Source organism: Lepidochelys kempii, chromosome 2, assembly GCF_965140265.1.
Source record: "Lepidochelys kempii isolate rLepKem1 chromosome 2, rLepKem1.hap2, whole genome shotgun sequence".
NCBI lineage: Eukaryota > Metazoa > Chordata > Testudines > Cheloniidae > Lepidochelys > Lepidochelys kempii.
This window is the reverse complement of record NC_133257.1, coordinates 120,970,040-120,994,191: the sequence shown is the minus strand read 5'-3', so window position 1 is coordinate 120,994,191 and position 24,152 is coordinate 120,970,040. Positions and strand designations below refer to the sequence as shown.

Below are 24,152 nucleotides of genomic sequence, written 5' to 3'. Positions count from 1 at the left end.
CACCCTGTGTGTGAGAGAGAGATGCACATTTCTCCTTTAAGTACGCTGACCCCACTTTTAAGTACACTGCCTTTTTAAGTTAATCGGTAAGCTGAGATGGCAGCTGCTGCCAGGAAGCTCCCTCTGTCCTGAGCCCTGTCATGTCCCCACCCTGCTCTATGGAAGATGAGGTAAGTAGGGTGCAGGAGCAGGGGGGAGGGGGACACCCTGACATTAGCGCCTCCCCCGCACAGCAAGCAGGAGGCTCTGGAGAGCAGCTCCAAGGCAGAGGGCAGGAGCAGCACATGGCAGTGAAGGGAGGGACAGCTGAACTGCCCGGCAATTGATAACCTCCTGGGGAGCGGGGTGCTGATAGGGGGGCTGTCGGTCCACCCTGGTTCCAAGCCCCCCCCCCCCCCATGGAACTGTTATAAGTGGTAGAATGTTTTGTTTTATCCACTTGACATCCTTCTCATAACACAAGGACCAGGGGTCATCAAATGAAATTAATAGGCAGCAGGTTTAAAACAAACAAAAGGAAGTATTTTTTCACACAACGCACAGTCAACCTGTGGAACTCTTTGCTAGAGAATGTTGTGAAGGCCAAGACTATAACAGGGTTCATAAAAGAAGTAGATAAATTCATGGAGGATAGGTCCATCAATGGCTATTAGCCAGGATGGGCAGGGATGGTGTCCCTAGCCTCTGTTTGCCAACAGGGGATGGATCACTTGATAGCCTGTTCTGTTCATTCCCTCTGGGACACCTAGCATTGCCCCCTGTCAGAAGACAGGATACTGGGCTAGATGGACCTTTTGTCTGATCCAGTATGGACGCTCTTATGTTCTTATGTCAATTCAGTTCTGGGAATATGAAATAACAACAATTAGTAATTGCATAGTACATTTCACCTTCATGATACTAATTGTGACTGAAGTACAGGAGCACAACATTTTGTGGGCTTGATTCTCAGTTATGCTACATTTTTTTTTTTGCACTGTTCTGGAAGCATAAAGGTACCTTAAAGTGAGTGGAAAGTCCCCCCCCCCAGGGTATCCCCTGTGCGGGGAGCATCCTTGGCCATTGTAAAGCTGATATAAAGTCTCTACACAAGCCTCTACTCACAGTCCCTGGCATGGGGACCAGGCTGGAGTGCATTGCAGCACAGCTATTCTCCTTTTACCAGGGCCTAAAGAACTTCTGGCAACTCTGGCAGTATTGCGGGAGTTGGGATTTCACAGATAGGACCCTCAGACATTTCTGGAATTTAACACCTTCCAGCCTTGTCTCCACCTCTCATCAGCCCAAGGAGTGAGCAACTGAATTCCCCCATAGCCATCCTATTCCTAGGGCACAACTTTGTTCCTATGCCCTTTCAGTCATCTTAACGTGGCCATCAAAGGGCCGCAGCTACTGTGGCCAGATACCCAATAAAAGGGATTTCATCTGCAACAGCATAGTGACCTACCACACCCCCAGCCACCAACAACAGGTCATCCTGTTATCCCATTAACCTCCCAAATAATTTCACTCTGCCATACTCTCTAAAACAGGAAGACTAATCCTCCCAAAGTTTATCGCAATCTCCACAAATACCTATTTTAAATAATCACAAAGCTGGGTAGACTAGCAAATTTAAAAAAAAAAGAAAGAAAAAAAAATAAATAAAATGGAAATACCTATTTGGCAATGCACTACAATGCAAATCAGTTACCTCAGTGTTCATATTACAGCTTTCTTGTCTGCAAACATTACATAGTAGTTATTATTAAATACTCAGCATTTACCAAGAGCTATTATACAGTCCACTCCAGGTATCACATATTCTAAATCTAAAGGGAATTATGGTATCTCTGGTACCATTATGTGTTAAATATTGACAAATGTCAACTGTTTCTGTTTAAAAAAAAATAGCTAAGGTTAAATATGCTACAAAGTTCCATTGTAATTCTATTCTCTCACTCCTATCTTTCTGAAATAACTAACTCTCTATTGGAACTGAAATTTTCTATGCTTGGTCTCAGCCCAGAAGTGATTTGAATGTGAATGCATGAGAGAGAGAGAGAGGCTGAAAGAAAATGCATTCAACCATTTGAATTATGGGAGACTGAAAAAAAAAAAGGCTTTTTGATTCACTGTTTTCTTGAAAACAGCTGTAGAAGAAAACTTCAAACAGAGCATGAAACTGTTCCTCATGAAAAATAATCTCTCGTTTGAGGTTGAAGGATTAATTTAAAAAATTGAGAAGTTTGAAGAAATCAAATGTCACTTCTGAACATGCTGAATAGCATATGGTCAGATTTTGCAAGAGCCTAGTCAAGTGCTGCCCTCAGCATATCACGTTTACCTGAAGGAAATTTTAAGTATCTCATTGAAAACACAGTTGGGCTCGAAGTAAAACCCCAGATCCTAGCATCTCCAAATTTTGGGGAAGTTCCAAACTCTGCAGCTGGCACCTATATCTCCTTTATTCATTTTTGATTATATGTAGTGCCGATAGTCTCAGTCAGGATTAGTGCCCCATTTTGCTAGGCATCATACAAACACATAGTAAGACACAGTGCCTGTCACAACCTGCTTTCAGTCTAAATAAACAAGAAAAAACAACGGTTGGGAGGAAAAGAGAGACGCACAGGAGCGAAATGACTTGTCCGAGGTCATACAACCAGTCAGGCCAGAGCTGGAAAGAAAACCCAGGGGGCAGAGCCTCTGCTTGATGTTTGGAAATGGAAAATTTTCTATCTTGTGTTGAGCTAAATCATTAAACATTCCCAGCAGGCTGTAGTAAGAAAACGCAATTCTAGTCTAAAATCAGATGGTTGTGACCCTTAAATGTGTGGTTCTTTCTGTATATAGACTGATGCATGTAATTTTTTGGTGAAAAGACTATATTTAGGCAAAAACCCTATGCCATCTTGAAATGTTTTAAAATCTAAACAATGGGACAGACTGTCCATTTGTGGCAGTCTCGTACTCTTAATTATGGGTGTATTTTAAGCATTTTGTAACCTCTTTGTTACCACAACATATTTTATTTTAAAGTACATACTGTACATTAAACCTATTTTTCCCACACTGCCACCTGTGAATACATTGCCAACTGTAGTAAAAATGTTTCTGCCTCACCAATCATATTTCATGGATGCTTACAGAGGACTGAAATGCAATTAAATGTTCTCTTGCATTCTTAGGTTCTGACTGGCTGCTGATAGTGATGTCCACAACATGACAAAATACACAGAAGTTTAAAATTACAACCCAGCGAAATAAAAATTAGACTCTTGTGATCTTCAGATATGTCTGAAGATCAGTACTTGACAGGTTACTGGTTTAGATGTGAAGGAGCTACTTGAAGTTTATATTCATTATTCAGCATTTGAATCTGGAATTAGATTCTAACCTTGGACGAATAGAGCCAGTGCGTGCAATGCATCTCTTTCCAGGCTTTTGAGACAAGAGAGGTTCAGAAAGGTAGGCTTTCTTTAGGAGCAAGTGTACTTAATCCAGGTGATATTGATAATCTTGTTGGGTTAAATTATTACCAGATTAAAGTAGAATCTACTCTTTATTATTTGCTTGAATTATTTTTGTGGGTGGGAGGGGATTACATTTGAACTTATTTTCCTGTGTTTATACTTAGAACATAGGAAGGTGCATTTTAACAATCTGAATACATAAGTGAGGAAAAGCAAGGGCAAGTATTACACTTCTAAAGAAGTTAAACTCACTGTATTTATCCTATGTTAGTCTTGCCTGAATAGGTGAAAAACACCCATTTTGAAGAATGAATGTGCTTAAGTAGTTTCAGTAAAGAAGGGACTACTCACATGCTTAATTTTAAGCACATACTTCAGTGTTTTGCTGAATCAGGACCACGGTCAGCTATTCATCTAATTAACCATTTGTACGTACAGATACCTGTTTTTCTTTGTAATCATGGTATTTGTGTACACAAATTATATGTGCACAATTACATGCACCCACCATTGAGAGCCAGGCCAATTGCTATATGTAACTTGAGTAGTGTGTATTCATCAAGACCACGATTTCCACCTCCACCCCCTTCTCTGTGTTAAATCTCTGGGAGTTCTGGGATGCTGAAGGGGAGTAAGAGTACAGAGACTCCCCTTCCACCAACAGGCCGGAGAGCAGGAAGGATTCATGGTACCAGGGGACCCTGCATGTTTGGTGCACCCTAGCCTCAAGTGGGCATGGTCAGCCATTTAGGGGGGATTGTAAAGTCCCCAGTGCAGTGTGGAATGAACAGGCAGGAGGAAGCACATGCTATTGCTTTTCACAGCGGCAGTAAGATGCACTGTCTCATAGTGTGGCTGTTTGCCCTAGCAATTTTATCCTGCCCTTGTTGGAGGGCTCTGGGTACCTGAGTGTGGAGGCTGGCATCATTCTATCTCTCTCCCACCATGGCTCAGGTAAGCAAGGACAGGGTTTTATTATCTTAAATGAAACTAAAGGCATCTTTTCCTTCCTTTTCCTTTATCTTCTTCAGAACTCTGAACATATTGGGTGGGATTTTCAAAAGGGCCTAAAGCAGATTTTTTTAGAACTATCAAGGCCAGAAGAGGGACCACTGTGATCATCTAGTCTTACCTCCTGTATTTACACAGGTCAGAGAACTTCCCCAAAATAATTCCTAGAGCAGATCTTTTACAAAGTCCCAGTGACTTCCAATGAAAATCTTAGCCATTGTGCATATGAGACGAAAAAATGACTCCATTGCTGCCCTTTGTACCTGGCATGGCCTCAGTGAAATGCCAGCATCCCAACTTTAAAAAATGTAATTTCACTGGACACATGCCTGCTTCATTGGTCTTACTACAGTCTAATTCATGAGTTGCATAACAGTACCTTTGGTGTTCCTGTAATGCATTTTTTCTGAGATAATTTTAGTGTCTTCATCTTGTGTTCTTTTTTTCATGCATGTTTAGGAAAAAAAGAAGCAGTTAATTAGTTGACTTGTTCATAAAATGATGCTCTTGAACACGCTCGTCAGCTGGGAAATAAGTTGACAATACAAATAATATATTTTTTTTTCTTTAAACTGTTAAAGTTTCATGTTAAAAAATTGCAGCATATAGTGTTACAGTTCATCTTAGTGTTAGCCAGCATAGTGGCAAGATTCTCCCCACAGGCCAGGCAATTTTTAATAAAAACATTTAGAACTAGATTGGTGTAATCGTAACTTGCAAAACTGTGAAATAGAAAGCTTGATTTCAGCTCTTGGTAACAGTGGGCAGATGCTACTTTCCTTTCCAATCCAGTTAGTGGCCTTGCCAATGTTACTAAAGAACTGGCAACAGTTTTGATCTTGCTAGTGAATCCAAGTAATGCAGCCAAAAGAGTGTCAAGAAACTAGCAAACCAATAAGTAACAGCTCATTATTTTATTTAGCCTTCTATCTCTTATAGTGATGTCTCGTCGTTTCAAGAAGAACATCACAGTTGCACTTAAAGGAAAATTAAACTGTATGTTGTGAAACTATGGGATGAAGTAATTCTGGGGTTGAGTTCATTAGTGTGCTGCAGGTATTGCACAACAACATTTTACTTGCAAGTATGTGCAGTGTCTGCCTGTCACTTTGGAGCAGTCAGGATTTAGATCCCTTTCTGGGTTTGGTATTACGGTGACATCATCTGGTTTACCATCACATTTGTAGACTATGATAACTCTCCATGATGGAACACCACAAAGTAGTGTGGCCCAGTTATTCACTCTTTAAAATAGAGAGCGGGGCTGCGGGTGGGGGGGGGGGGGGGAGAGGGAGACAGTGAGTGTCTGGGTGTAATTGCTCTTATTTGATAAGCTGTAAAAGGAGCTTGTAAGTTCAGTGAAAGTTGCTGTAAATATTGAATGAATCAAGATTGATTGATTTATTGTTCTAAAGTCGGTCATGTATTTCAAGGTTCATTAAAACTTGCTATCCACCTTATAAGTTGAAGTCAGGGTTCTTTGTTTTTATATTTTTATGAGGGGTACACATTAGTCTTTACTCAAAAAGTCCCAGTATTGCAAAAGGCCCCGAAAGACTTCCTTATCATACTTTTAAATACACTTTTCCTTTAGATTCCTGTGGGGGGAACTTAATTGCATTAATATCCAGCTGGATATTATTTATTTAACTTGCTTGTTGGTGCAGAGACACAAAATAATTTTGGCTCTGAAAATTTGGGGTGTTATTTAAATGTGGCTTTTGTCATGTTTGTTGATCCTGTTGTCTGACACAGTTTTCATCTTAATATTTTCTCTGTTGCTTTAAAAAAAGGAGAAGACTGGGAGAAAAGGTCCCGTTCAGTATCTAAATATGAACAAAATCTGTTTAAAAGAAATGCTCCTCACTAGACAGACAGGTAATATAAATCTGGTTATAACATGTAACAAGCAATGATATTGATGAAGAAATCCATCTAAACGTAACACTTGGTGAAATACTAAAAAAAAAAAAAACCCAAAAAGCAACAACAAAAACCTTTTCAACATCATTTCACACACTTATCAAGGATATTATTTACTTATTCTACACACTTAACAATTTCACTATTTTCTAAAATAATACTCTTATTTTCTTTTTCCTAATCAGAGTGCACACTTATTGTGGAATTATTTAAGATCATGTGCAATGGCAATTTTAGTAATCTGGTTTCACTGGATTTTATTGTATGTCTTTTTCATATCTGGACCATTAATATGGAAATTGTTCTCAGACATATGTTGTTTAACAGCAGATGCTGGATTTACAGTTGTAGATCACATTTATGTTGTTTTGTTCTCATTTCCATGAGGTTTCCTGCTATATACTTTTTTCCAGCAAAAAAAAAAATCATGAACATCTGCTGACTTATCCAGAGAACCGGATCTTTAATATCTAAATTCACCCCGGGGGGGGGGGTTGTTTTGTTTTGTTTCGTTTCACATACAAACTAGGCTTTTAAGATGTGTTATTTAGTTTGTTTTAACTTGGATTATTTTTAACTAGAAGCAAAGTCACATATATACAGTGTGCACATTTTTGCTGGTACACTTGCCTCTCTCCACCGTTAGAATCCAGTCTTTCTCCTTTGGCACACTTGGCAACCACAGTGGTTCAGACAGGATCCTGAGAATCCATCACTCTTTCATGAGACCACCATATCCACCCACGTCCTCCTATCCTCCCTCCTTTTCGATAGGGCCATGAATATTGTTCTCATCCTCTGTCTGAAGGGGATGAGGCAAATGGCCTCCTCTGAGGTTAAATGCCATTTGTTGTTCTACAAAGCATCCAAAAGGAATGTTTATGCAGCCACCAGCTGCAAAGAGTTTTTCTTGAACCCTTCAGGGTTTTTTAAATACTCTGCTGATTGGGAAGCTTTATTTTCTACATAGAGTATATAATCTGAGCTCTTCTCTTTTATGAACACCATGAGGGAGGGCGGAGGTTAGGAAATAAAATCCTAATTCTACAAACTGTTAGACACATGAGTGGTCCCATTGAATTCAATGTTTGTAGGATCTAGGCCTAACTTGGTACGTATGCGTTAATTCAAAACTTTTCTGGTCATCAGTGAGAGGTAAATGATAGTTCAGTTAGGAGGTCACATTGGTAATTTCTACATTTGCTATTTAATATTAATAGCATCACTAACATAGTACTCATTTTCAAAGCACTGTGAATATCTCTGTGCCTAAATGCCATGCTGATTGATGCATTACAGAATTCTTTAGATAAACAGAACACAGTAAGAGTATAAGGTTAAGAAACCGTCTCCAAGAATTCATAATCCTGTGATTCCTTACTTCTTAAAGCAGAATTCATCGCATCTCTAATGTGACCAGGTTCAAATAAATAGAAAGTATGGATTTAGCTGCCTTATTCTTTTACTCCACAATACTTATTTATTGGGAAAGGACATAGTTTAGTTAAGTCATTCATTTGAAAAAAAATCCTGTGTTATGAGCAATGTTCCCTTTAATTTTTGACAGGCCGTGTGCACAAAAAATTTCTTCTGTGCAAATTGTGGTGCTTCTGTGCAAATTTTTGTGTGCGGTGTTTCGCCGTGTGCATGGGTTTAGGATCTGTGTGCGCGCGCACAGCTTAAACGTAATAGTGGTCATGAATAACACCATGGATTTCAATACTTGAAATATTTGAAAAAACTAATGGACTTTTCACCGTTAATGCTTTCTGTTTACATTTTACACTTACTTTTTGCTTGGATGAGTCAACTTTACTTTTGTACATAGTCTGTTTCACTTTTTGGCTCTCATGCATGAATACAATCCTACAGTGTTGGTGTGGCAAATAATGTCGGAATATTTTGATCGAAGCAAAAAGCTGTTTTCACGGAAACTAAAATACATCAATGGAATTATTTCTGTTGATCTGACATTTTGTTAAACATGCTTGGACAAAACATAAATTTGGGCCAAAATCAACATGACAGTTTCAATTTGATTGGGGAAATATGGTCAGTAAAAAACAAACAAACAAAATCCCTGCAAAACACCCCTCAAAATATGAAATCAGATTGTTGCACCAATATTTGTTTGTATTACCTACTTATCATAGGAACCGGGCAAATACAGCATTTTATATCATGAATAATATACTATTTAATGACTCTAATAACATCCAATGAATGTGCTCACGGATATAAGTAGGTAACGGAACTCCTGAGAATCACCGTTTTGCTTTTGCTTGGTACATATATGCCTATACTACTGACTGTCTTCAAATCCCTCCGCAAATTTATCGTCTGTGCTTTGGTATATGATTTGTAAGTAAGTTTGCTGCCATATTCTTACCTCCCTCCCCCAACACCTCATTTATGAATTGGAAGGTGAGATGTTATGGGAGCTGGTTTGTGCAACAGTCTAAAATGTACCTTTAGTGAAAAGTAATTTCTTATTCAAGCCTAATTAGAATCTATATTCTTTGCTCCACATATATTTGCAAAATGTTAGGGTTTCTGTCTGTCTTATCCTGTTCTGTAAATTGTAAAATGAATTCACTGGGGCTTCACACAGGCAAGGGTCCAATGCTGTGAAACACCTAACAGGCTCGGGGCATTGCATTGCAACTGCGCCCAAATGTATCTCAAGTCGCTCGTATCTCCACTGTGCTGAACAAACACATCAGACTAAAAGGTTGCTTCCCCTAAAAGCTTCCAAACTAAGGCTTGTCCTATGTTTAAAAGCTAGGTGGATATAGCTATGTCAGTCAGAGGTGTGAAAACACTACTCCCCTGACTGAGTTAGCTCTGCTGACCCAGCCCCCATGAGACACAGTTATGCTGATGGAAGAATGCTTCCGTCAACACTGGCAACTCTGTTCTAGGAGGTGATGTTCGTATGCCAATGAAAAAACCCTGTTGATGTAGGCTGCGTCTACACTATAGGATTATGCCAGCAAAGCTACACTGACAGAGCTTTGTGGGTACAGTCTCCTTGGTGTAGACACAGGCTTAGGCTTTGATCCTGCGAAGAATTACACAGGTATTTCACTGATTTCATTGAGATTACCCATTGGCTTCGTCCTACAAGGTGTTAAAGCACTCAGGCCTGAACCCAGTAAAGTATTTAAACATATTTTTAAGTTTAAGCACAGGAGCAGTCCCATTGAAATTAATGAGCTTGTTCATGTGTTTAAAGTTAAGAATAAATTAATAAGAATAAACCCTAAAACCTCAATCCTGCAATGAAACCAGCTAGCACAGACTGCATTGCCCATGCATAAGCCCATTAACTTCATTGGGATGAAGATGTCTACACTAGCAGGTCCAGTTGCAGGATTTATGTTATAAAGACAAATCAGAGAACAGGTGATGTGGGAGGTGCGATACAATGTACAAACTAAGCAAACATGACAAAAATAGGCATGCTGCTACAGTCTCTTTCTGTTTAACTCTGCCTGCTCCATTGTTTACAAATATTTTTAATCCTAGTCTTTTTTATTTATATCCTTTTTTTGTTTTTAAATTTGCATTTTACCCTGCCTATAAGCCAGGAGAGTGAGTGTGTGTGTGTGTGCGCGCGTGCATGCATGCATACATTTATGTTTAAAAAAAAATTGCTATGGGTATATTTTCTTCCTTGCCTTATTTTAACTATATCTCCCTTTATTTAAACCTTGGAAATCCATGTTTTGGCAGCAGCATCACCCCTTTTTGAGAGGGTAGAGACATTTTGAAGTTCCCTTTTGGGAGGAGGGAAGTTCCCAGTGCTCATGTGGCTCCGTAGAGTGAGGAACTGGGTTCAGTTGTCCACTACTGCTTCCTGTGTAATATCGTAGCGCTCACTTGCCTAATAGCCCTGACCCGTGAGGAGAAAGTGGGGAATAGACGAACTTCTCCGTGCTAGGAGGATTGCACCCATGTGGAAGCAGCAAAAAGGACTCAGCAGGCTGGGAGCAGCTGGAGGGACATAAACTCACGACTAGCCATGGAGTTTCCATGCAAAAAGATAACACAGAACTGAGCTATATTACCTTTTCTCTGCCCCCTCTTCCCACCCAAGGATGGTTCCTCAAGCAGCGGTACCCTGGTATCTGAGTTCCAATAGAACCAAATTGCCAGAGACCAAAGGACTGCCATTGTCCCCTAAGCTAACAGGGGCCTTTCCTCCTGTGGACTGGAACCTACAGCTCATTATGTGGGGGAGAACTGATGCCTCCTGGAGGGATTTGGGGAAAATTTCAAGAGGATTTTCCAAAGAAGGGAGTGATGAAGGCCATGATTATTTTTCTTGATAGCTTTGCATGAAACACTGCAGCTGCTTAAATGTGAATTTAAAATAGGTGTAAGAAAGGTGAAGAATCTGTGTGGGATGCAAGCAACATATGAATCAAGAAACTCATAAATAAATACAGAGCCAAACTCTTAATAGATGTTTTCCATATCATAACAATTGCCACAGTGTTTACTCACAGGCACAAAATACTTAGATGCTCTCCTTAATCTTTAATTATTATTGACCTCTTTGCTTGACCTCTCTTGAAGTGTTTTATAAACAATTTAAAGAATAAATGAAGTATTAGAAACAGTTATTATAGGGGAAGCAAAGTTATTTGCTTTCCTTGGGTGAAAAGATATCATTTATAAAGGCCTGATTACACTCATCTGTTTTCTGGGTAGCCCGTAAGTTTACTTTACCACGGCAAGAGAGAATAACAGAGAAATTGTGTCATGGGAGCCAAGTAAGATATTGTAGTGGTAGGAAATCCAATTGCCTTGTTTTACAGCCATTTGTCTTGTCCACAGTCTCTGTCGAATGACAGTTTGGATCAAAAGCCTTTAAAAGGTTTTCCTGCTTCACAGTAATGAGAACAACAGAGACTTTTATATTGTAGGAGGTTCTTACTGGGCCTTTCCTGCTTTAACATGGCTACCTGCCAGTGCATTTTTTATTAAAAGCTGCTTCGCATAATAAATTATATGAAGTGGCTCTGCCTGGCTGCTTGACTGTCACTAAGGTTATGAGTCAAAAAAGGGGGCTGTTGGAGAAGGTCCTATTCAAAGAAGCTTAACTATGAAAGCTGTCAAAAAGAACATTAACAGCCACCTTTGTATTTCAAACCTGTTCTTGTAAGGATGCATGTCTATACTGAAAATAAAATACTGCGGAATGTGGGATTTATATATTTTTTTACTTAATTATTTTAACAAATGGGCTGGTCTCTCCTTTTGTTTACACTGGTATAAACCAGGAGTGACTCCATGGTAGTTGATGGGACACACAGGTGTAAAACCCACATACTTGAGATCAGAATCAGGGCTATTGTTTCTAATTCTAGTAAAGAGAAGTGATTTCCAGGAGGGAAAGGTCTAAGGATTTTAGAAGTCCCCATGTGATGCTGAAGGCCTTGCAATATTCTCACCTTCACCTTGTGCTTCTGGCAGGCAGAGAGGAAATAAGACTAAATGGGGCCAGGAATCATCAAAACAACAAGGCCTGTTGGCTCCAAAGCTGCTGGGGTTGTGGGGGAGCTCCTCCTCTCACATGTGGCTTTTTCCTGTCTTCCTTCCTAACTCCCAGCCAGGCAGACAGATTGGAGCAACAGGGAAGGGGAATGAGCGGCAGCAGCTGCCTGTTAAGAGCAGCAGCACTCCCAGTGATCTTTAGTGATTGGAACAGCACATAGTCACACCAAACACTCGCCAACCACAGCTCAGAAGCTCCTGTGGCAGCATGTCCCACTGTAGCGTGTTTGACTGTTCCCCAGAACAGAGATAAGGGAGAGTCTCAGCTGTTTTCATAATCAGTGCATGACTGCTGGGGTAGGGGAAGAGCCTATATTACAGACAGCTGTACCTTAACTTCCTACTGCTGCTGGTTGAAGTAAATGAAGATGAGGGTGGGGATGTAATGGCATATCATTATGTTTAGGAAGATGCATAATATGATTTGCTTTTCCAGTCCTAACTCAGTTCTTAAATAGTCCTAAGTTTTTACATTCATCTGTTTGGAATGGACAATGCTGTATGGAAGCGTGCTGCGCAGTACCCCTGGAAGTGTTAAGAACGGAGTATGGGACAAAGTGTGGGTCACAAACTCAAAACAGAGGGACAGAAGGAAAATGATACTGTAGGGACTTTAAAATGATCTTTCCTGAATCAGAATTTCTGGGAGCAGATTCTCTGACCATTTTATTTAGAATTGGAGGTGCCCGTGAAGAGAGGTAGATTTGACTCTGACACGAGGGAGGTCCCTTGTCATGAAATGATATATAAGGGTTATGCATGTAGGTTCCAAGCCTTCATGCTTCCATACTGTGCAACATTTCAGAGCCTGGAGACAAACAGTCTAGCTGTTTTACAATAACAACTATGGATTTTCTCTGTTTATCTCCATTCAGTGGGATGACTATTAAGTCCTTTTTGTTTATTCTTTGATAAACCCTGGGTCTTCTCTGGACTTGTCTGTCCTTTAGCTCCAAATCAGGTGCAACTGTGAATACGATCTGAAAGAAAATGTATTGAATGGTGGCAACTTTTTTTTAAGACTCACTGATGAATAATTGCCAAAAGGTGGTAGCTACAGTATCCCCAACAAATGCACATTATGAATGGTCCTCTTTTAAGCCTAAAATTCCTTTAAACTTGCCTGTTGGGTTTTGAGTACCTGCAGTTAACTAGTGTTGCTTTTGGCAAGGCTTGGTGAGCAAATGAGGCATAATCTCTCTGATCTTAGTAGTCTGGTCAGTCAGCCATGACATTCTCAGTGTCTTTTCTTTCTACACCCTGTCTGAACAGAGCCATAGCCCAGGCAGCTCTCAGTGGGGTTGCCAAAGATTACCACGTGCAGTGGAGCAGCAGATGGCAGGAGAGTGGAAAGTATGCAGCCTCCAAGGGTTGGGTTCATGTGGGGTTCAGGGTTAAATTTGAATGATTTTTCTCCCCCTCCAGAACATTTGACTCTTTACTGCAAGTTGGAAGCCCTGTAAAATGCAGGAGTCTGGTTTTACGGCGTGGAGTGGGTTCTAGATCAGAACTGGAATAAGAAGTTTATATGCTCAGTGAGCACAAAAGTTGTTGCTTTCTCTTTAGTCCTGGTTCCACAGTGTGTATAAGAGAATGTAAATGTAAAATACATGAAAAGAACATTTAAGGGGGCAAAGTCAAGCACTCAGAAGTTAGGAAATTAAGGTTGCCTGAGCAACCTGAGTTCAGCCCACTTGTGTGTATGTATTATGATATGATCTTTAATTACACAATAATATGCTGTTTTTCGACGGGACCCTTCCCTCATTTAGTGCACAGGATGGATGATGCTCACTTAGTGAGCAGCTTTTCAATATTTTTTTTTATCCTTCTTGTGTGGCCCCAGGCTTTATTTACTGCACAGTATTCAAACCCTGCTCTGAAAACAGCATTATTACTTTCTTCATCGACTTCTTCCGTACTGTGCATCACTGTAGTATCTGAGTGCATCATAGATATTAATGAATTTATTTTCACAACACCTCTGTAAGATGAGGGGATATTATCTCCATTTTACAGATGGGGAACTGACGCCCAGAGAATAAATTAAAAAATGTGCACTAATTTTGGATGCCCAATTTAAGGTACCTAGGACCTGATTTTTCAGTGTACTAAGCATTATATAGCACTTTATACGCTCAAAGCACTGCTCTCATTGACTTCAGTTGGAGCTGTGAGTGCTCAGCACTGCTGCAGATCAGATTCCAGGGTCTGAAGTCCGGCACCCAGAAAAGGAGGAACACACAAATAGTGAACATTTTGTTTGTGACTTACCCAGAATCACATAGGAACTCTGTGGCAGAGGCAGAGATAAATGGTGCTCTGGAGATCTGGGTTCTAACAATTTTAACCAAATTCTCCTTTCTCTTTCTGCAGTCTCCTGCCTCCTTCACTATGCACCTTCCAGCTTCTTAAACAAATGAATCAAGGGTCCTGCAGACAATAGCCTCTTTCACTACACGACCCTGATTCATCTACAAAGCAGGTCCATCCTGTGCACTGATGAGACATGGGTCCTGTGGGAAAAAATAGTTTGTAATTAAAGACTGGACCCGCTGTGTGGATGTATTGTAAAACTATATCATAATACATATACACAAATGGGCTGGATTAAGGTTGCACAGACAACCTTCATTCCGGCATTTTGTAATTATTGCACACACACAATTTAAAAAATACTTCAAGATCTGACTTACTAGGACAAAGCCAGGAAATGCATAATTTGGCTAACTTTCTGTCCTTAATTCACCCTATTGTGCTTAAGTTTTGTAGTGGTCTCAAAACAGTGGGTGATCTTCACTGCCTCTTTTGTCTGTACAGGATAAGTAGCCTGACTTAAATGGGAAACATCATAAAAACAGGATAATGTTGTAGATCAGGAGTCCACAAGGAAAGAAGCATTCTGAAGAACACTGACTATAGCAGTAGTTAGGCACAACAGTTTGAATTATGGACCAAATGGAAATTTCCCTCAGATGCTTTTCCTTTGGCATTTAATCAAATTCTTTGTATTTTTGTGCAGCTGATTTGTATTCTTTCTCACTCTTTCTTATTCAAAGTTATAATGGCAATGGAACTTTTTTGTATCAGTTGTGTAACTCAATCACTTTGGATTTTATGGGCCAGATTCTTCGCTGGTAAAAATTGCACAGCGACATTGATATCAGTGGCTCCAATTTATGTCTGCAGCGAACTGGGTCCTGTACATTTATCAAGTCACATTTAAAAGGACATTCATGCACAAGCTCATATACAGTAAGTGCAGCAAGACATGTTTCCGGTTACCTCATAGTAGTTCAACAGGTCATTTGAACCTGATACAATTTCAGAGGAAATTTTACAGTACTTGTAGAAACTCCCACTGGAAAAAAAAAGTACTTTTCAATAAAATGCTACCATTTTAATCTGTGTTAAAACATTTTTCTAAGTCAGTGGTTTTCAATCTTTTTTCATTGTGGAACCCGAAAAAATTTCGAGTGGACGTACAGAGCCCTTTGGAAATCTTAGACATAGTCTGCATCTCCCAAGGGTCCACAGAACACAGTTTGAAAATCACTGTTCTAAGGAACAAGGATAGGTTACACACAGTGTCCGTGCATTTTCTGTTTTAAAATGAAGAAAATAGCTATAGTTACCAACTGATACTGAGAATTAAGGTTCTAAATGGTTAAACCATTTTTAGCTAGAGCCTGACAAAAATGCTGGAAACCAGCACACACATTTTTAACAGCTCTGCCACTGAAAAATCTGATTCATTGAATTTGATTTGCGGGACAACTTGTATAGAGAATGTGATCGTCCTAAACAATTTAAAACACATGCACTAAATTCTTCGCACTGACAATGTTGCTTTGCACATATCTTTTAGTCCAGTAACTTAAGTGATTATTAATTGACAGTGTATGGACCAGGTGGGAATAGAATTGCAGGGCGTCTCACCCAGTGCTGTTTCAATGCCCTTCACAAGTGCCAGGGACAGTCATGGTGCATTTCTCCCCCACATTGCTCTGTTAAGAAGGAGGTGGGATCATGTTTCTACTCCACAGCAGTCCGCAGAACCAAAAGGACAGTCTAGCCTACTTGTTCAGCCTGGATGCTGGGAGCTCAGAAGGGACAATCTGTACTTGTTCAGCTAATGGCAGCTTCATACCACCCTCAATGCAGGACAGTGCCTAAATGACAGCCCTTTAGATGGGAGAGTGTACACCGGTGTGGTTCTTCCTCAGAATCTCAAAAGGGATGGTATGTTGTTCTTCTGCACTGGTCCTGGATCCTCCACTATCCCTCTCCTACCCTGTGACAGTGCCATTCTTATGAAACCATCCTGCCAGGGCCTCTCTTGACTGCAGCTTCTCCAAGAACCCCATAAAGAGAGAGGGTAGTCCATGAAAACTGCAATGCAGGTACCAAACTATAATACTGAGCTTTAAGGCTTCCCAGGCAAGTTGTGAGTTCAGGGACACCTCTACCAAGGAACTCTATAGATAGCACTATTGGATCCTAACAAAAAAAGGTCCAAATAACAAAGCTCAGGAAAGCAAGTGGGTGACTTTAATCAAACCTGCCTATGACCTCCTAAAAGTCTGCATCAGAGTAAAGGGATGGGCAAAGTTGCAAGCAGATTATCCTCCTCAAACCAGTTGATTCATCTCTCACTTTTTTTTAATGAGGAAGTCTTAAATTGGTGAAATACGTATCAGTGTGATTGTTGTTAAAGCTAATTTTATACCACTATTTTCTATGATTAGTGAATTAAAACCTTTCTTTTCCCCCTGATATGTTTTAAGTAAGTCATGCATATGTAAGGCGATCCAAGTACTGACAGTTGACATTGAATTGCACAGGCAGAGAGGTATGGGAAATTCGTACAAAATCTGCTTGCACTGTATCAACACAGGCTAGTGTCATTACACTAAATCCTGATCCCACAGAAACTGATGTCAAATCATCTTTCCCTTTATTTTTTTTAGTAGGTTACGTTTAACACCATACTGTACTGTATTTGCGGGGGTTTTGTTTTGTTTGCTGCTGCTGCTTGATTGTGCACTTCCAGTTCCAAATGAGGTGTGCAGTTGACTGGTCAGTTCGTAACTCTGGTGTTTGTAACTGACTGTAGTTCTGAACTTTTGTTGCCTCAAGGACTGGATTCAGCAAAGCATGTGCTTAACTTTAGTAGTTTAAGTGTGCTTAAACAATGTATGAGACTATTTGCCATATGCTTACAGTTAAGTATGAGAGTGTTTTGTTGGGTCATGGCCTAACTTAGCTGTTTGCTTCAATATCAATAGTATAATTTTAAAGAAAAATTAGGGTTTAAAAAAGTGTTTGAGAAAATCACCTATAGAACATGAAATGAAGTTTGTTTTAAAAAATCAGTAGTTTGGTGGAAAAGGGTGAGCATACAGTAAGAGAAACACTTAAGTGCTGTTAACAGCACACGATAAACTTGGAACAGAAATAACACGTTTACATTTTAATGATGAAAACAATGTTCAATTTTTTTCCTCTAAAAGAATTTATCCAGGACATATTTCCCGAGAGAAAAAAAATATTTTAATTAAATGTACTGAAATAACATTTTTGTTGCCAGTGATGATTATTGGTGTGTTTGTGTGTCCTTTTAATAAACCTGCATGCTAGGATTCAACTTTTGTGCCCACCACAGAATACTGTAAATCCTCTCTTTGGAAAATATAATAGTTTTGTATTTATTACAAACAGTCCTTCAGACTGTTCGTAATTAGATGTAACTTTTCACAGTGATTTACACAGTGCTGCTATTTGGTAGGGATAGAAAATATTCTGTCATTGTTTTACTTGGAGTTAGATCCTTTGGTCATTTTGAATGCAAAACAGGCTTTAAATACAGTTTAACTCTTAGAACACTGAGGCAAATATCCATGTCCGTTGTGAACTGAACTAAACTACCAAAGAATATACTTATCCATGCAGTTGCCTGCTGACAGGCACCCTGTCGGGCTCTCATCCTTTCACTGCATTCCCTAAGTGGCCAGACCCTAATATCTCTGACTCCAACCTACAGATTTCTCTTTTAAAGTGCTTTCTCCTAGCCTCCCATCTATGTAAATTTCCCATTATCTTTCTACCCACTTTCCTTCACTCCCAACTCTGTGCACTCTTAGTACTCATCCTCACATGACACCTGAGTTCCGCCCTTACCACACTCTCCAGTCGTGGAAACCACAAACTATGCCACCTCAGTCTCCATTTTATACCATCTTCAGTCTGTCTCAGCCTTCAAAATGCTCCAAGTGTTTAGGCTCATTCAATTTTTAAATGTGATTTGGTTATTTAACCACATGACTGAGAGCCATGAATCCAGGTGTTCTGTTCATGGTTCTGATACTTGTTCCTTCTCAGGCCTTGATTAACTCACTTAGGCTCAGATCCTCCAAAGTATTTAAGCACCTGACTCCTATGGAAATCAATGAGAATTAGGGGCCTAAATATCTTTGAGGATCTGGACCTTAACCTATCTGTCTGTAAAATAATGCCTGTAATTCCCAGAAGAGAGAAATCTCAGGTAAATTCGTATTTAAGGCCTCTTTTAAAACTGGTTTTGACAATGTCTCCTTCAATCAGTCAAAAGATTACTTGAGGAGAGTTAAAATTGTAGGTTATTCAGACAGCAAACCATAAAGGCTCATTTAGAGCAACTGGGCCAAATTCTGCTCTGACAGTAGAGTAAATCTGGAGTAACTGCACTGAAGTCAGTGGCAGCATGAGAGCAGAATTTGGCCCTTTGTGTTATTCCGTTCATTGCACGAGCACAAAAAGTCTGCAAAGCAGATATCTTTTTTTCTTCAACTACCTAAAAGGCTATTCAGTGTGTTCTGGTACATCTGTGATTACACACTTGTGGGCTACAGATCTTGACAAAACAACTATCTGAATTACAGAAGTTAAAAAGTGTTCTAAATCATGCAATCATAGAAATGTTGAGGGACCTCGACAGGTCATCTAGTCCAGCCCTCCATACTCCAGCAGGACCAAGTATACCTAGATCATCCCTGACAGGTGTTTGTCCAACCTGTTCTTAAAAACCTCCGATGGTAAGAATTCTGTAGCCTCCTTTGTTAACCTGTTCTAGAGCTTAATTACCCTATAGTTAAAAAGTGATATCTAATCTAAATCTCTCTTGCTGCAGATTAAGCTGATTACTTTTAATTCTACCTTCAGTGAATATAGAAGAGAGCAATTGTTCTCCTTTCTCTTTGTAACAGCCCTTGTCGTATTTGAAGACACTTATCAGGTTTCACTTCAGTTATCCTTTCTCAAGACTACACATGCCCAGTTTTTTTAACATTTCCATATAGGTCAGGTTTTCTGATCCTTTTATCATTTTTGTAGCTTACCTCTGGACTCCCTCCAGTTTGTCCACATCTTCCTGAGGGTGTGGCACCCAGAATTAGACAAGGTACTCTATCGGAGTAGAGCAGAACCAGTGCTGAGTAGAGCAGAACAGTTACCTCCCAGGTCTTGCATATCACACTTTTGTTAACCTACCCCAGAATGGTATTAGCCTTTTTTGCAACTATAACAAATAAATCATTTAGTCAAGAGCCACACCTTTGGCTGATTAATAGCAAGCATTTGAACTCTACAGGAAGTTCATTTCTGCCCTGTTGTAAAAGATGAAGGGTGCCATAAGGAGCATCCAAGATTAAGGGTGGGAGGTAAATGGGAGGAACTTTTTTTCCTTAAAATTTCTCACCAGCGCTACCATCAAAGCAGCTCCACTGTTGACGATAATGGCAGAAGCATTAGTGTAGAAAAGATTGTCAGCCAATGGCATTTTAGCTACTCCATCATTGACATATCTCAGAACCAGTCTGGATGGTGGAGTGGTTCCCCCCACCAGCCACCTTGTGCTCTGTCTATACTTATGCTCCTACTGTTACCAGTGAGGCAGCTCTGGTAATAGCAATGGTGAGAAATTTTAGGGGGGAAGGACTAGTGCAGATACAACCTGCGAGGGTCCTGAAGACCTCTTAAGGAAGAAAGAAGCTAACCGTTTCTGTGCCACAGCCCTTATTTTATTTTTAGCCATATAAAGATGTCCACAGAGCTACATGTAAATCTATAGATAGAATCACTCCTAAGCAGCAAGACATAATGTCTGCCAAGTTTCAGGCCAAAGCAAATTTATATAGCCAAATTATAAACCCTAGAAATAGGGCTTTATAGTGGAATTGCTGTCATAACTTTAACTACTGTGTATGGCTGTAGTGGGCGTCAGTTTAAGTTCTAGTTTTGATGTGCGTTTAATGGCATGAGATCAGTCATGAAGTGTAATAGGATATTTTAAGATATTATGTTTGAAGAGAATTGGTATTTAAACATTATCTATGAACCACATCATTTTAACGCCTCTGAAATGCCATTCAGTCCTTGGTACAGAGTCACATGAAAAAATTCCTGACCACGTTTCTCAAAATGAACAGTAGCTTAGGTTTCATTAACTGCTTTATGTGGTATTTAGAGTAAGAGAACTGAAATGTTTCTGCTGAACATTCAGCAGAATATTCCAGTAAAATAATGTTTCCGATTTTTTTTATCCTGATCCTCTCTAATCTTTCATTTCTGCCTTTGGGAGTATACTCTGTGTTTAGAAGAAATTTTTGAACATAATTCTTTCTATAACAAGAAAAGTAAATGTAATGTTTTTGTAATGTTGCACCTAACCACTAATGATTGATTTTAGTGGTTGCCAGTGATACCTCTCCCATTTCCCATGTAGTATTGATTGTATTTGAATACTATGTTAACTTGATTGCTCAGAACCATTTTTCCCCAGAACATTTGTTTTTTATGTTCCCTCAGGAGATGATAATTCCAAAATTGAAGCTGTCATTCTTTAGCCTAGTAGTTCAACACAGTAAAGCTTGCTGCAATACAGATGATGATTATTACTCTCACTGCTAATACAGGGAATGGGAATGTGGTGATGAAAGCTGCTAGTTTTACTCCCTTGCAGTCTGAAACCTAAGACCAGATACTTTAACTCTATCCTTGTAAAAAAGACTTTAGTGCTGAAAGTGCCTCTTGTGTTCATGGAGAAAGTATAACCTACTTTCAATACAAAATGTTAAACCTCAGAGTAGTGCTTAATAGTTTTGGCTAATAGTTAAAATATCATGATATAAATTCCACTTTTACAAATAATAAGAATACAAGTGAAGATCTCAAAGCACTTTACTAACTTTAAATAAGATGCAGAATATGCTGGGTAAAATCTTGGCCCCATCAATGTTGGTGGGAGTTTTGCCACCGACATTAGTGAAGTGCATCATTCATACTCATTTTGCAAATAACAAGCCAATGCACAGAGGAGTTACAGTACATAGCTTTTTCAAGATTGCAATAATATTCCAAACTTATCAGAGGGGATTAGCTAAGGACCTGTTCCTGCAATGAGCTACATGTAGGTGTTTGTCTGCATGGAGTTCATAACTGTATTGGGCCTAAGAGCAGAATTAGATCCAAAGTGTCCTAATCAGGATTCCTTGCTTTATTTTCTAGACCACAGTCTCTTCCATTATCCCACATTGCCATCAAAAGGAAGGAAGTTTCGTTTTCTATAATTCCAGGCCATATGCTTAGATTGTTTGTTTAGTTTCTGAATTTTTAATTTCAGCTAATATGTAACATTTCAATTTATTAACAAATTGTAATTATAGTGAATTGTTCCATTGATTATTACTGATTGTTACACTCTGATGCACCCAGAACAGCAATCGTAAAACTCAAGGAAATTGAAGCAAGATACCCATGTCATCAAAACATATAATAACCATGAACCAGTTAGTCAGCAACAATGTGAACAAAACATAACAGTCCGTATGGCAGGCGCTGAGTAACTGCACGCACCCATCGCTGTGTGTGTGTGTACACACATGCGCACAAACTGAAACTCTGAGTTCAGGGAGCCTGAAAAGAGCATGAACAGGAAGTAATAAGCAAGAAGGCAGCACACCCACATCAGTCATCCCATTGACTTTTAAAATATATGTATTAAAAAATATCACTTCAGGACTAGATTTTTCATAAGTGCATTTGCACTTAGGTTCATCGTCCAAACCTCCCCGTGAGCATGCATGCCCACACTCATTTGCATATGCACGTAAGCATGTTTGTGTTCACACATCAGAGTTTGCACACAACAGGGCAGGGGCACACATTCTGTGTGCACATTCTTTTGAAAATCTGACTCTCAGTGTCAAACTGTGCTGTGGTCTACTACATATATGAGTCACTTTTCCAGCGAATATAAAAACTGTAATCACAGAAGATTCCCTAAAATTTTAAAATAACCAGTAAATCAGAATGTCATTTAGTCTTTAACATTTGACAAACAAAAGAAAAATATTTCTGAATCCTTTTGATAAATCTGATCTGAGGGACTTTAATTTTTTCAATGCTTATGATGCTCATGGTGCAAAAGAAATAATCCCGTTTTTTACTTTGTGGGACAGTCAAACAGCACACAAGCAGTATCTATGGTTTTCTTATTTTGTGTGACAGAAGGTTTTGGTCTGGAATATGCAATATATATCATGCAGTAAGTCCAAAGAAAGACCATTTGTAAGACAAACTATAGAAAATGTACAGGTAGAGCTCATGAGAGCTGTTTTGTATCATGAATGTGTCTAGTTGTAGACACACTGATTTCCTTCCTATCTTTTAGTTATGAGCAATCCTTTATTCAAACTGAAACAACAAACCAATAATCATTTTAGAAAGAGAAATAATTATGCTCCATACTATTAATGCTACTGTTTCTCTTTGGATAAAGTAGCCCATGTCACTAGTTAGTCATATTCTTTGGCCCAGTAAATGCCATGTCATTTTAATTCTAGTAGTGCATTAGGGTGCTAATATCATTGAGCTTGTTTAGCCTGACTGTCAGTCCCCAGTTCTGTTAACTTTCTTTTTTGGAGCAAACAGTTGATCGTTTGTTTCTTATTAGTATAGAAGTCATGGTCTTAGTAATAAGGTATCTAAAGAACTATGTTGTGATGAAAAGATATGAAAAGCCAAATGTAATTTGAAACAACTCTACAAGGAGAAGGCAACAGGCATGTGAATTTCGCAATCAAATATGTAGAACCAGGCTACTTGTGGTATGGTATATCTGTGTGCAATTCCCAAATGGTAGAGGTTATCATCACTGTGTCAATGTCTTACTCAAATGTGGAGATAGAGAATCCCAAATTAATTAATGAATTTATTCTTCTTTTCTAGTTAACCAGTAAAACCTTTTGAAGGAAGTTTCAATTTTGGATGGTCTCACCATCAGCTTCACTAAGAGACAAAAAGTATATATTTGTATGTGGGTTGTTTTTTTTTAAGTGAGGATAGTCTTAGATGCCTGTCTTCCTTTCTTTATGTAACCTTTTGCATTTTGTGTTTAGAAACTGACATTCCAATTGATTTTCATTGGCCTTCTGCCTAGGTTGAATATTGAGGCAGCAAATTCGGAATGCTTCAGAAGTCCCACAAACAAAGACGGTTTGCTGTGAAAGTGGAGATAATGTGACACTTATATTTCGAGCTTCTTAGCTTACTCAAATGATAAATGATGGCATGGTTTGGGTGGTGTGTGGGGGTTAAAGACTGAAAGAAGTTGCTGTGAGCTGAGCTTTGGGATTCTACTAGCAGACAGTTATCCATCATGTGACTGTGCTGATGATATCTTTTATCTCTGTTTCAGGGGCTAACTTTGTAACTCGAAAAATTAGCCGATCAGTAGCTAAGATTCACCTCGGACAGATGGAATATTTCAGTTTGGGCAATCTGGATGCTAAAAGAGACTGGGGCCATGCCAAAGACTACATTGAGGTAGGTTATTGGCCATGTGCCCTTTTTGAAACAATGCCGTTGATCTATTTAATGCAATAACTTCAGTGAAAATGCATGACCTACAGAGGGGTATCTCATGAATTTTTACCTACAGAGGCCTGTTAACTTAGCGTTGCTCTCAGTTTCAGACTAGGGAGTTCAGTAACTTAGTGGACTAGCCCAGCCATGACCTGAACAGAAAAATAAATCTTTAGGTTTACATTCCTTTACTGAATTCCTCTGGGAGGGGTCTATAAACTGGAACTATTTTAAAGAGTTTTTTTCTCTGATTGTTTCTGCGAACTTTTATGTCCAACATTAAGATCATAGCAAGATGCA

At 39.3% G+C, this 24,152-nt stretch overlaps 1 protein-coding gene across 3 annotated transcripts in view; it reads left to right on the top strand.

The window, feature by feature from the left end:
- Positions 1-24,152, top strand: part of GMDS (GDP-mannose 4,6-dehydratase) — a 550,304-nt gene that overhangs the window by 236,812 nt on the left and 289,340 nt on the right. For all 3 annotated transcript variants that reach the window (XM_073332192.1, XM_073332194.1, XM_073332193.1), the window contains exon 7: positions 23,686-23,813. In XM_073332192.1, coding sequence (XP_073188293.1) covers positions 23,686-23,813 — 128 coding nt within the window. The remainder of the gene's footprint in view (positions 1-23,685; positions 23,814-24,152) is intronic.